Source organism: Geotrypetes seraphini, chromosome 8, assembly GCF_902459505.1.
Source record: "Geotrypetes seraphini chromosome 8, aGeoSer1.1, whole genome shotgun sequence".
Taxonomy (NCBI): Eukaryota; Metazoa; Chordata; class Amphibia; order Gymnophiona; family Dermophiidae; genus Geotrypetes; species Geotrypetes seraphini.
The window spans coordinates 67858404-67873030 of record NC_047091.1 but is presented as its reverse complement, the minus strand read 5'-3'; the positions used below and the strand labels follow the sequence as shown (position 1 = coordinate 67873030).

General features: G+C 46.0%; 1 protein-coding gene across 3 annotated transcripts in view; it reads left to right on the top strand.

The window, feature by feature from the left end:
• The window catches only part of CAPN1 (calpain 1), a 171244-nt gene that overhangs the window by 28920 nt on the left and 127697 nt on the right, over positions 1-14627 (top strand). For 2 of the 3 annotated variants that reach the window (XM_033954078.1, XM_033954079.1), the window contains exon 2: positions 14256-14565. In XM_033954078.1, coding sequence (XP_033809969.1) covers positions 14302-14565 — 264 coding nt within the window. In that variant the 5' untranslated portion in view covers positions 14256-14301. Of the gene's footprint in view, positions 1-2694; positions 2699-8553; positions 8559-14255; positions 14566-14627 lie in introns of all 3 variants that reach the window. The other variant, XM_033954080.1, reaches the window with a different exon arrangement.

Sequence of the window (14627 nt, the reverse complement as noted above, 5' to 3'; positions counted from 1 at the left end):
ATAGTGTGCTCATCAGAAGTCTATTCAACTCGAGGACACATCTGGATCTGAATGATATGCGAGCAGAGATGCCCGTAATCACAATAAATATAAGACAAGGAGCTTATCGATAAAATGCAAGAAAAAAAAATGGAATGATGGCTAGCTGGGTGGAGAAAACCAAGTGGGAAAAGCATGCAGAGCATGGCTTATGAAATTCTTTACAAACCCTCTGCATGTGTGTATGTGTGTGCATGCATGTGCACATGTACAGTTGTCTCAGTTTGTCTACATTGCTTGTGTGTATCTCTGTTTTAGTTGTGTATGTATCTCTATTTTGTGTGTGTGAGTGAATGCTTCAGAACTGTCAAGTGGCCCAGTTCCAAGAGGGAGAATTGGGTTGGCCACTGTTGGAAACAGGATACTGGGCTTGATGGACCTTCAGTTTGTCCCAGTATGGCAATTGGGATACATGCAAGACAAGCTCTCAACCTATAATAATAATAATAATAACTTTATTCTTATATACCGCCAACAATCTTGCGACTTCTAGGCGGTTTACAATAAAAAAAACTGTAAATACAATCAAGAGAAAAACTTTAAATACAATCAAAGAAATTGTAGATACAATCAAGAGAAACTTTACGTACAGCGAATTAAAGAGTATAGCAGTGTATATCTCGTACAATGAATTAGAGAGTATAGCAGTGTACATCTGATAACATTAATAGTGTTAACGTCAGTTTGTGTGTTGCAAGGCCAGGAAGTGCCAAGTTGTTTACATAGAAGTAGATATATTCCGTAAGTTCGTAGAGTGTTCATATTTAGTGAATAGGGGTTGGGGTTAACAGTTTGCACGTTTAGATATGTGGTGATGTTACGAGGGGGATTGCTGTTCCGGTTCGTTACCTAGGTATTTCAAGAATACCGTATTTTCACGCAAATAACACGCACCCGTATAAAACGCGCACACGTGTATAGCGCGCAGAAATCACGATGATAAGCACAAAAACTTTGGTATAACGCGCTCACGATTATACCGCGCATGCTGCCCGACTCTCCGTTCACCCCCCTGACTTCCGTGCACTGCCCCGCCTCTCCGTGCGCTGTCCCGACTCTCCGTTCACCCCCCCTGACTTCCGTGCACTGCCCCGCCTCTCCGTGCGCTGTCCCGACTCTCCGTTCACCCCCCCCTGACTTCCGTGCACTGCCCTGACTTTCCGTGCGCTGTCCCGACTCTCCGTTCACCCCCCCTGACTTCCGTGCACTGCCCTGACTTTCCGTGCGCTGTCCCGACTCTCCGTTCACCCCCCTGACTTCCGTGCACTGCCCTGACTTTCCGTGCGCTGTCCCGACTCTCCGTTCCCCCCCCCCCCCGACGTCCGATTCATCCCCCCCCCCGGCAGGACCATTCGCACCCCCACCCCGAAGGACCGCCGACTCCCCGACAATATCGGGCCAGGAGGGAGCCCAAACCCTCCTGGCCACGGCGACCCCCTACCCCCACCCCGCACTACATTACGGGCAGGAGGGATCCCAGGCCCTCCTGCCCTCGACGCAAACCCCCCTCCCCCCCCAACGACCGCCCCCCCCAAGAACCTCCGACCGCTCCCCCAGCCGACCCGCGCCCCCCCCTGGCGACCCCCACGACCCCCCCACCCCCCTTCCCCGTACCTTTGGTAGTTGGGCCAGAAGGGAGCCCAAACCCTCCTGGCCACGGCGACCCCCTAACCCCACCCCGCACTACATTACGGGCAGGAGGGATCCCAGGCCCTCCTGCCCTCGACGCAAACCCCCCCCCCCCCCCAACGACCGCCCCCCCCAAGAACCTCCGACCGCTCCCCCAGCCGACCCGCGACCCCCCCTGGCGACCCCCACGACCCCCCCACCCCCCTTCCCCGTACCTTTGGTAGTTGGGCCAGAAGGGAGCCCAAACCCTCCTGGCCACGGCGACCCCCTAACCCCACCCCGCACTACATTACGGGCAGGAGGGATCCCAGGCCCTCCTGCCCTCGACGCAAACCCCCCTCCCCCCCAACGACCGCCCCCCCCAAGAACCTCCGACCGCTCCCCCAGCCGACCCGCGACCCCCCTGGCGACCCCCACGACCCCCCCACCCCCCTTCCCCGTACCTTTGGAAGTTGGCCGGACAGACGGGAGCCAAACCCGCCTGTCCGGCAGGCAGCCAACGAAGGAATGAGGCCGGATTGGCCCATCCGTCCTAAAGCTCCGCCTACTGGTGGGGCCTAAGGCGCGTGGGCCAATCAGAATAGGCCCTGGAGCCTTAGGTCCCACCTGGGGGCGCGGCCTGAGGCACATGGGCCCAACCCGACCATGTGCCTCAGGCCGCGCCCCCAGGTGGGACCTAAGGCTCCAGGGCCTATTCTGATTGGCCCACGCGCCTTAGGCCCCACCAGTAGGCGGAGCTTTAGGACGGATGGGCCAATCCGGCCTCATTCCTTCGTTGGCTGCCTGCCGGACAGGCGGGTTTGGCTCCCGTCTGTCCGGCCAACTTCCAAAGGTACGGGGAAGGGGGGTGGGGGGGTCGTGGGGGTCGGCCAGGGGGGTCGCGGGTCGGCTGGGGGGGCGGTCGGAGGTTCTTGGGGGGGGACGGTCGTTGGGGGGGAGGGGGGTTTGCGTCGAGGGCAGGAGGGCCTGGGATCCCTCCTGCCCGTAATGTAATGCGGGGTGGGGTTAGGGGGTCGCCGTGGCCAGGAGGGTTTGGGCTCCCTTCTGGCCCGATATTGTCGGGAAGTCGGCGGTCCTTCGGGGTGGGGGTGCGAGTGGTCCTGCCGGGGGGGGGGGGGATGTATCGGACGTCGGGGAGTCGGCCGGGCAAGAGGGCTTGGGCTCCCTCTTGCTCCGATCGTGGATGCGGGTGCGGGTGGGAGCGCGTGCGAGTGGTCGTTCGGGGTGGGGGTGCGAGTGGTCCTGCTGGGGGGGTGAATCGGGCGTCGGGCGGGGTGGGAACTATGTTTGAAAACTTTCGTATACCGCGCTCACGCATATAACGCGCGAGGGGTATGCGCGGTAGGTAAAAACGCGTATAACGCGCGCGTTATATGCGTGAAAATACGGTAGGTAAGTTTTTAGGTGTTTCCTGAATTCTTCATAGTTGTTTGTGTGCGCAATTAGTTTTTCTAGGTCTTTACCCCATATGGCTGCTTGATATGATAGCAGTTGTTGATGGTGTCTCTTATATTTGCACCCTCTAGCCGGTGGGGAGACAAATTTCATGTGTGTTTTTCTTTCATGTCTGTTGGTTGGGAATGAGAAGAGGTCTGTAATGTATTTTGGGGCTAGACCATTTAATACTTTGAAGCAGAGACATCCTAGTTTGAACTTCGTGCGCGCCTCCATCGGTAGCCAGTGTAGGAGTCGGTAGGAAGGGGTTATGTGATCAGACTTCTTCAGCCCGAAAATCATCCTGACTGCTGCATTTTGTATCTGTTGTAGTCTTTGCATTTGCTTCTGGGGGATTGTCAGATGGGTGATGTTGCAATAGTCCAGGTGGTTTAGTATTAGGGATTGTACTAGAATTCTGAAAGTGTGGAAGTACGCCTTAATGGATTTAAGTTTCCAGAGAGTGAAAAACCCTCTTTTGATTAAGGAGTCTATGTGGTCTTTCATGGTTAGTCCTTGGTCTAGTATTACTCCTAGAATCTTCATCGTTGGTTGAATGGGGTAGTTTAGATTGTTAATGTGTAGTGATATTGTCGTATTCTGTGCGTGTGGCGAGGCTATGAAGAATTTAGTTTTTTCTGAATTGAGCTTCAGTTTGAAGTCTGTGGTCCATTGATCCATTGTGTTTAGCGCTTCAGTTGCTGTGGGGGTGATTTCAGATGGGGATGCTATAAACGGGATTATGATTGTGAAGTCGTCTGCGTAACTGAATACTTTTATGCCTCGCTGGGTTAGCTTCATTCCTAGTGAAGCTATGTAGACATTGAAGAGTAGTGGGGATAGTGGGGACCCCTGTGGAACGTCTGATGGGTTTCTCCATGTTTTAGAGAGATTGTGATTGAAGCGAACTTGATAGGTGCGGGTCGTAAGGAAACCTCGGAACCAGTCCAGCACTTCGCCTCCGATGCCGATTGAATCTAAACATTGTAGTAGTTTTTTGTGATCTACCAAGTCGAAGGCTGAGCTCATGTCAAATTGCATCACTAAGGCTTTGTGGCCCTTACTAAATAAGTTACGTAGGTATTCTAAGATTGCTGCTATCACCGTCTCAGTACTGAACAGAGGTCTGAAGCCTGACTGGGTTTCATGTAGCAGTGAGAACCGATCTAGGTAGTCCATCAGTTGGGTTTGTACCAAGCCTTCCATTATTTTTACGAAAAATGGGATAGATGCTACTGGTCTATAGTTGGTTGCTGAAGTTAGGGGTAGTTTATGATTTTTTGGGATTGGGGTGATTATAATGTGACCGTTTTTTGATAGGAATTTTCCGTTTTTGAAATTGTTGGACATATGAGTCCATAGTGTTATCTTAAAGTCTAAAGGGGCTGCTTTCATTATGTTGGGTGGACAGGGATCTAGGATGCAGTTTGATGTGGTATATTTGTTGTAGAGTTTTATGAAGTTATGCCATTCTAGGTCCTGAAAGGAGTTCCAATACATGTCCACTTGTGTTTCATTTTTGTGTGTGTTGGCTATTTGCTGTTCATCTGTGTTGTTTGTTGGGCAGTTGTTCCTTAGGTTCACAATTTTTGAGTTAAAGTGTTGTGCTAGATCGTCTGCTGATGGAAGTTTTATGTCGTGCGTTGATTGACTGTGGCGTGTGGTGTCAAATAGATTTTTTACTAGATTGAACAATTCATGAGTGTTGATTCCTTTTGCATTTGTGTTGGATGTATATATTTTGGATGAGTAGAATTTTTTCCTTTTTTCTTTTATCAGTTGTTTATATTCCTTTATGTTTGATCTCCAATTATTCCTGTCGGATATTTCACCTGATTTGTTCCAGATCCTTTCTAGTCGTCGTGTTGATTGTTTCATTTTTTGTAGTTCGGAGTCGAACCAGTTGTTATATTTATTTGAGCGGTTTGTTCTGTTTTGTTTGGGGGCTATTTTGTCTAAGATAGTTGTGCTTGTTTTTAACCATTGTTCCCAGAATTCACCTTCTTCATTCATCTCCTCGCGCGCTTCGTAGTGGGCCCAGTATTCCTCTGGGTTAATGTGGCCCCTTGTGAGATGTTCTTTTTTTATCCTTGGGTGAGTTTTTACTTTAGTTTGGTTCCAGTTTAAATTAAAGTAATAGGTGTAGTGGTCGGACCAGATGTCGTGGTTCCAAATGCCGTTTGATATGGAAATAGTGGGATTTAGGATTTCTTTTGTGGACATAGCTACCAGATCTAGCTGGTGGCCTTTTTCATGGGTTTGTGTAGATGAATGGAGATTGAAGTTGAGTGAGGATAGGAAGTTTTTAAAATCTTTTGTGTCGGGATTTTTCCCGTTTTCTAAATGTAGGTTTGCGTCTCCTGCTATAATATTGTAAGATGGAGTAATTGAGTTGTGTAGGATGAATTCATAGAAATCTTCTCTGGCCTTTGACCAGCATTTTGGCGGTATGTAAAATAGAATGCAGGAGAGGTATTCTTCTAGGTCCTTATTGCTAATCTTGCATGCTAGTGTTTCTAGTTGGTTGGTTATCTTGGAGTCAACTAATTCTAGTTCGAGTTCTTCCTTGAGGATGACTGCTAGTCCTCCCCCTCTGCGGTCTTCACGGTTTAACATGTGAATTTTGTAGTTATCTGGTATTAGGTCATTTAGTATTGGATCCTCTCCTGATAGTAACCATGTTTCCGTTAGAAAGAGGCAGGCTATCTTTTTGTAGACGATCCAGTCTTTGATTAAGAAAGCTTTGTTCCTTACTGATCTAGTGTTAAGGTAGGCGCAGGGAATGGAGGTAGTTGTGTTGAGTGTGGTGGGTGTATTGATTTTGATGAGTTTTATCTCCCTTGGTCTTTACACCTGCTCATCTGCTAAGATCACAAGGAGAAAAACGCCTGACAGTCCCACCTGGCCGCTCACTGTCACATGAACAAAACCAGCAGAAGCTGATATTCACATTTCATACCCAAACTATGGAACCAAACCTCCAAATCAATCCGCTTACTTGATTCACTACTAAACTTCAGGAAGGCAGTGAAAACCTGTTTACCTAACTCCCCTGACTAATACATGCAACCATACATCTACATTGAACTTGTAAAATCTGATGTGATGGATTAATCATACAAGTATCCCAAAACCAATTATGTAGGCACAAAAAATTAACTTTGCCAAACTTACACCTTCACCTATATATTGCCTCATGTGTGTATTCCCAACTTGTATGTTAACTACTACTCAATTGTAGTACCATCACAAGTATTGTAAACCGACCAGATACTTGTGATGGTTGGTATATCAAATTACAAATAACCTTGAAACTTGTATCTGGGACCACCTTCTAGAAATCCTGGTTTCAACTGTTACCTGAATTGATATAAAGTGAAAACAAAACAAATTATGCCTCCAACTATAATTTTGCCTCCTGTGTATATTTATAGCCTCTTCGTATGTAAATTACTACTCAATGGTAGCTGGGACCACCTTCTAGGAAGCCTGGTTTCAACTGTTACCTGAATTGATATATAGCAAAAACAGAACTGAGCAACTAGTATCCTTACCCTTATCTTCTTCACTCGTATTCCTTACCTTTGATATAAACCTCAACTCTATCTCTGTATTACTGGTAACCTCCTACACCTGTAACCACACGCCAAGGAATGTATCAAGTATGTAATTGAAACTCATACTATAATATGTATGTAACTCTATAACCCGCTCTATATTATGTATGTAATTCTATAACCTGTTCTGAGCTCTTCTAGGAGGTCGGGCTATAAAACCAAATATATAAATAAATCTCCTCAAACAGGTTTTCCTCATTCAAACAGACAACAAGGTAGCCATGTACTATGTGGACAAACAAGGAGGCATGAGGTCTCGTCTGTCAGGGAGCGATGAAAATTTGATCCTGGGTAATTCCTTGCAACATGTTTCTAAAAGCTGTTTATTTCACAGGAAAGCAGAATGTCTTAGCAGACAGATTAAGCAGACTTCTATGACCTCATGAGTGGGCACTCAACAGGTTTTCATCAGATTTTCAAGAATTGGGGGACACCACAGATAGATCTCTATGCTTCCGGTCTTCTGTTCCAGAATCAACACACAACACCATCTAGAGTCGGACGCCTTTCTTCTTGACTGGCAAGGAAACAACCTATATGCTTTCCTTCCAATTCCAGTAATCGGGAAAACTCCACTCAAACTTTGCCAAGAGCAAGCCACTGTGATACTCAAAGCACCTCAGGTCCAACAACCATAGTTCCTTCTCCTCCTACAATATGGGAGTCTATTACAGTGTTTCTCAACCTTTTCAAGCCAAGTACCCCCTAAGCCTAACATACCAACCGAGTAACCCCAGTCAAACTCCACCCCAATCCCGCCCAAAATCTGCCCCAGACCCCCCAAACTCCACCCCTGATTCCACCCCCATAATAATAATACTAATTGTAATGCAATTTCTTCCATCCATTTTTCATATACACACAATATACTCTTATTAATACATAATGGTAACCACAAAATTAAAAAAACACAAAGCACACTACGCAGAGAAAATGTTAATTATCATTTATATTCGGGGGGTTTTCAGCAGATGACTTTAAAATATGCAATGTCACCTCAGTAACAACTATAGAAAATTAGACAAATATAAGGCAAAATATAGACAGCAGATATAAATTCTCACAACGGACACATTTTAATCACTACATTGAAAATAAAATCATTTTTCCCATGAGTCTAAACTAAACTAAACTAAAACGTAACATTATACACCAGGTCTTCAACCAAAGGAAGCTCGACGCGGTTAACCTTTCTTTCGTCTTCCTCTCCAGACCTCATTCCATTCCCCAACCAACATCTCTCTGTCCCTCCTTGAGTCCAACTTTTCTTCCTCTCTCATCCCCCAGATCAATTTTCACCCTGCCCATTTCTCCTATCACCCCTCTCCAACACCATGCCATATCTCTCCCTCTATCATTATTCCCAACATTCTTCCCCCTTGCATCTCCTTTAATCTATCCCTCTGTTCCCTCTCCACCACCATATCTGACATTTCTCTCTCTCAGCCTTCTATTCCCCATGCATCTCTACCTCACTCCTCTCTATGCCCAATTTTTCTCTTCCTTTTTCCCCATGTGCCCCATCTTTATCCCTCTCACTCACACACTCAGGCCCAACAATTTTCCCTTTTTATTCCCTCCCTCCCTCCTTCCTGTGTCCCAAATTAGTGCCCCCTTCCTCCCTCCTTCCTATGTCCCAAATTCGTGCCCCCTCCCCCTCACTGCCTTCCACTGCCAAAGCCTGCCTACCTGCCGCCAATTCCTCCTCCCCCTCCCGGTCTGCCACTCGCTGCCTGCCCGCTGCTGCAGCAACTCTAGGAAGGGCCAGGCGCATGGAACGATTGCATGCCTCCAGCCCACAAGCCTTCCCCCGACATCAATTCTGACAACAGAGAGAAGGTCCAGGCCAGCTAGTCAGGTTTTCGGGATAGTCCTAATGAATATGCATGAGAGAGGTTTGCATGTAATGGAGGTTACAGACATGCAAATCTGTCCCTTGCATATTCATTAGGGCTATCTTGAAAACATGACTGGCTGATTGTCTTCCAAGACAGTGTTGGGAATCACTGAGCTAGACTACGTGTGGATGTATGTTTTGGGGGTCACACCAGATGGACACTTTTCGGGAAACCATCTCAAATCCATCCAGAATCTCAAACAGCAACTCAGTGCTACATATTAAGCAGCTCAGGAGACAGCTGCCAAACATAATACAGGCAATAAACTCTGCTATGGTGCCTGAGTCAAAAGCCAAGAGCTACAAGCTGGGGACAGAGTACTTACTGATCAGGGTTCTAGATATCCCAGGTAAGCACAAGCTATCAAACTGCTGGTGCAAAGAGCCCTCTGTGGTAATGACTTGGTTGCCAAACCTGCCAGTGTACACCTGAAAGTGGAAAATGTCCTGTGAAAACTCTACATTGAAATCACCTATCGGGATTCTTATGTTCAGTGAATCTTTCAAAGTGCAGAAATTCAGCAAACAGGCCTCTGATGCCCTAGCAGCGGGAGGTTATCATGCACACTGTGTGGACTTCTCCCACTGCCAAGAGATACCTTGATATATTACAATGCCTAATACCAGGGCAGGATTAAAGCATAGGCAAATGGCATGGGCCTAGGGACCAAATATTTAGGAGGGGCTCTCTCAAATGTGTAAGTCGAGGCAGAGTTTTGCCCTAGTACATTAGCTGCTGCCACAGAGAAGAGAATCGGGAGAACGCAGAGCCATTGTTCACCACAGAGGTCTGTCTATTCTTCCTCACTCCCTGTGTACTACTGCCTTCTAGTCAGCAGGAGGAGCCAGCGAGCGGGGCCTCTTATCTGCTGTTTCTTCTTCTGCCAGTTTTCCTCTGTAGTCAGAATCATTTAAGGCTCCATTTCTGGGAGCTTTAAAATACTGTACATTTAAATTACAATGAGGGGCCCCAATAAACGTATTTGCCTAGGGCCCAACAAAGAGTTAATCCTGTCCTGCTCAATACAAATTGATGCAATTTTAAGAATATTGATTTAGATTTTAGCTTGTTGAAACTTGCTTTGACCTGTTTAGTTGAAAAAAAAAATGTAATAAATGAACCATGAATGTAATGATGAAGAAATGAAGATGTTTGTACGCTTGACCAAGAGATTAAAGGAATCTCATCACAGAACTGGTCCATCATTCAACAGTCATACAACCCTCCACTGCCTCAGGTACAAACTTAGATTGTGAGCCCTTCAAGGACAGAGAAATAACTACTGCCCTCTTCGCTGTCCCACAGCTCTGGAATTCCCTCCTCCTTGATATCCGACTTGAATACTCCTGCTCATATCTCATATTCAAGAAACAAATTAAAACATGGCTATTTCAATTAGTCTTTGGATAACCTGAGGCTTCTTTAGCAACTACACCTGCAGCAGCCCTCTCTCAACTTTCCTCTCCTCCGCCATTGGTCCTTCCCCTATTCCCCACTGCTCTTCCTCCTTCCTTATTTCTCTTTCTAGTCTCCTCTCTCTTCTTCATGTTGTTTTAGATTCAAGTATGGCATATTTCACGCCACTGTAATAAATAAACTGTTCCTAAATATAACTCACATTGAGCTATAACTGAAAAGGGTGTGAGCCAAAGTCAAATAAATGAATACTTGTACAATAAGACCAGGAGCTGGGAGCTACACAGTGTCCAGGAGTTGACAGTGGACAGCGAGACCTGAAAACAAGTGTGATTCTCAGATCCCGACTCATACTATAGCTATCAACCTTGTAATCTCCCTGGGAATGCCCAGGCTAATTTCTTGTTGTAAACTGCCTAGAACTGGAAGCTATTGGCGGGATAGAAGAAATCAATGTAATGTAATGAATTCTTCCTAGGTTGGGAGACAGAGGCAGCAAAGTGGGTGAGACAAAGGAAAAAGCTTTCACTTCTGCAGAGCTTGACAATGACTGATCCAATGTGAAGTTGCGAAATCTGGTCTGACAAGGCAGGCTCCAGCTGGTGGTGGTCTGACCTTTAACTCCATTTGTGCCACCCATAAAATTCACAAAATGGTTCATCTGCCAAGTAGCTGGTTGAGAAGATGTGTTGAATTAGATTAAATATGAGAAAAAGAAGAAGAAATCTTGCCTCAAATATATAATGGTACAACAGAAGAGGCAAGCGAGATGTCTAAAACCAACCAACAGTTACATCAATCATAATAAAACCCTAAGCACGCATGTGCACTTCTAACGCCGTGATCCCTGCCTCCGTGATCCGTAGCTCCATGGCAGAGACATGGTAGTACAGCGAGCGGCGTGTGTGCGCGTTCGGTAGTTTGCGGCACGTGCACACATGGCGGTATGCAGCACGTGCGGCGTTTTCCTGAACTTCCTCCACCTGGAGCCTGCGGTGGTTTGTGTGCCGCGATATCCCTGTGTCAGACCCTGCCAAGACGAAGAGAAATGCTGCACAGGGAAGTAGAAGGTGAGGGAATGCTGCTGATGCTGCACAGGGAAGGGTGGGAGAGAAATGCTGCTGCTACTGCTGCACAGGAAAGTGGAGGGGGAGAGGGAAAGGGGGCCAGGGAGCAAACTTGCTATGCTTTGGGGGGAGGGGTGTGCTGGGGGCAGGCAGCAATCTTGGTTTGCTCTTGGGGTGGGGGGGAGACATAAGGGGGCCACGGAGAGAGACAGAAAGAAAGGCAGGCAGGCATGGCACCACAGAGAGAGACAGGCAGGCAGGGGTCACAGAGAGAGACAGACAAACTGACAGGCAGGCAGGCAGCGCACAAGAACGAAAGACAGACACACAGAAAGACCGCGGGCAGGGAGAGAGACAGAAAGCAAGAAAGAAAGACAGACAAACAGTGGGCAAGGGAGAGAGACAGAAAGAAAGGGGGCAGGGAGAGAGAAAGAAAGACAGACATACAGAAAGGAAGAAATTAAATAAATAAAGTAATGTAGGGAAGGGATGCTGTTGGACAGGGGGAGCAGGGAAGGGGTGCTGCTGGACAGGGGGAGGTAAAAGTAAGAGAGAAGGGCTGCTAGCACCCATTAATGTAACGGGCTTAAAAACTAGTTTATTATAAAATAGTCCAAACAGACAAATGTTCCAACCAAAGCACTTGAACATATATATCGGAATGTATCTAGAAAAAGTCCCTACTTGGATCTGAGTTTTGGCAATGATATTGCCTTCTTAAGGGATAAGAAGTAACTGAAAAAATTATATAAAATAAAAACATACCAAGGAACCAAAAAAAGAAGAGACAAGGCCTCTAAATATTATGGGAACAGTAGCAAGAAGCGGCATTGGAGACGTCACAACCAGCGTGAGGGCTCAAATCTTTTATTGAAGTAAAATCATAAAATATGCGAAATCCCAACTAGGACCCAGTTTCGGCAAGTACATCGCCTTCCTCAGGAGACAATGTATATCTTGTCGGCGTCTCTTACACTTCATGGCGCCTCCATCGTGTAAGAGACGCCGACACAATACACATTGTTCCCTGAGGAAGGCGATGTATTAGCTGAAACTGGGTCCTGGTTGGGATTTCACATATTTTATGATTTTGCTTCAATAAAAGATTTGAGCCCTCACGCTGGTTGTGACGTCTCCAGTGCCTCTTCCAAATAAAAACATACATCATAAAAAATTAAAATAAAATGCATTAAATATTATGAAACATATAAAAACAATGGCTACCTTTGGCAAAGAAGGCTAAAAGTATAATTCTGTATCAAAAAAAGAATTATACTTTAAGCCTTCTTTGCCAAAGGTAGCCATTTTTTGATATCCTTCATTTCCTGTCAAGTATTTCTGTTACCATCATGTGTTTTTATATACCTCCACTTCAGTTTACATTTAGCAAAAACTACCTCTGTATATTAGCACATATCTAGAAGATCAATAGGTTTGCTTCACTCGCTCGTTTCCTTCACTCGCATTTATTGTCTTTCATTTTATCGTACGTATACTGCCCATCCCATCTACAGCAGTGTTCCTCAACTCGGTCCTGGAGTACCCCCCTTGCCAGTCAGGTTTTCAGGATATCCACATTGAATTTGCATAAACTTCATTTGCATACACTGCCTCCATTATATGCAAATGTGTTTCATGCATATTCATTGTGGATATCTTGAAAACCTGACTGGCAAGGGAGAACGCCAGGACCGAGTTGAGAACCACTGAGCTACAGCACTGGTTCATTCATGCACTTTAAAAATATCATTATGCATTGCTAAGATCTTATTCTTTACAAAAGTTTAATGTGGTTTGTTTTTATATGTTTCATAATATTTAATGCATTTTTTTTACTCCCTCCCCCTTTTACATAACTGTGAAAGTGGTTTCTAGCGCAGGCCGGTGCGCTGAATGAGCTGCTGCCGAGTGTCGGGAGCACTGCAGAGCATTGAGCGCACCAGCCTGTGCTAAAACCCGCTTTCACGGTTTTTTAAAAGGGGGAGTTAATGTTTTATGATGTTATGTTTTTATTATTTTACAGAATGTTTTCAGTTACTTGTCCCCTGAAGAAGGCAATATCATTGCCGAAACTCGGATCCAAGTTGGGACTTTTTCTGGATACGTCTTGATATACACACATGTTCAAGTACTTTGGCTGGAACATTTGTCTATTTGGACTAGTTTTATAATAGATGTAACTATTGGTTGGTTTTAGACATCTTGCTGGTCTCTTTTGTTGAATTAGATTAAGCCTTAAATGTCCCTTTCCCTTTCTCATTCCAAGAAGGCAAAGTTTAAATGACAGGCATGATCTAAGAAAGATTTCAGGAACTGAAAAAAGTGTTTTGTACACTTATTCTCCCCTTGCTCCAAATGCCTGGCTCTACCATTGTCTCTAACGGTGGAAAGCACTGGGACCCTGAGAGCGCACATTGACACAGGACCCCCAATGCTTGTTCAAATTCCTGGCTCTCTGACTAATTCTTAGTGCAATCTTGGGAGAGGAAGTATCTTGGTGGTTAGTGCAGTGCTTCCCAAACATTTTTATATTATGACCCCATTTTCACCATTTAAAATTTACATGACCCCCAGATGAGAACAAAATAGCATGTCTCCACCTCCCTCTGTAACTCACTTCTTCCTTCCACTCATCCAAAAATGGAGGGTAGTGGGAACAGTAATGACAGTCAATACAGGGTCCTCCTGTGTGTCAGTGTGCACTCTCAAGCCCCAGTACTCTGCACAGGATTCCAATCTTAACAGGAAACCTACCTGTGAGAGCTCTGTGAATGTTCACCAACTTACAGGACTCATGCTGACTGCCACTACTGGGCACTTGTCACAGTGGAAGTCCAGAGAGAGGAGGATTATCCCTGTGACCCTGTTTGGGGTCTTGATCCCCAGTTTGGGAAGCATCAGATTAGATCAATGGGTTGGAAACCAGGTTCAAATCCCACTTCTGCCGTAATAACCCTTATGACTTTGGTCAAGCTCTTTGTCTACCTTTGCCTCAGGTATTCCTTGTAAGATGTTTTGTGTCCGAATACCTATTTCTAGTAATAGTAAATAAAAATTATTATTATCATAATCTGCTATTTTGCTTTCTCCAGTTGAAGTAATACAGTTGAAGCCTGCAAATGACACCTGTCCTCCTTTTTCTTTTGTCTCCCTAGCTGTTCTTTTCTTCATTCCCACCAGCTCTCTGTTCCTCACCTCAGGATGGAGGAAGTCATCGTCCCTGTCTATGCCACTGGCGTGTCTGCACAGCTGCAGAAGGAGCAGGATAAACAGCTGGGCATGGGGCAACATGGAAAAGCACTGAAGTTCCTGGGCCAGGACTACGAGCAGATCCGTAATGAGTGCTTGCAGAGAGGATCGCTCTTCAAAGATGACATGTTCCCAGCATGTGCCTCTTCCCTGGGGTTCAAGGATCTGGGTCCCAACTCTTCTAAAACCCATGGCATCAGATGGATGAGGCCAACGGTGAGACAGCAATGATGAGTATTAGATGTGGGTTGGAAATACCATACAGAAAAATGAAGCAT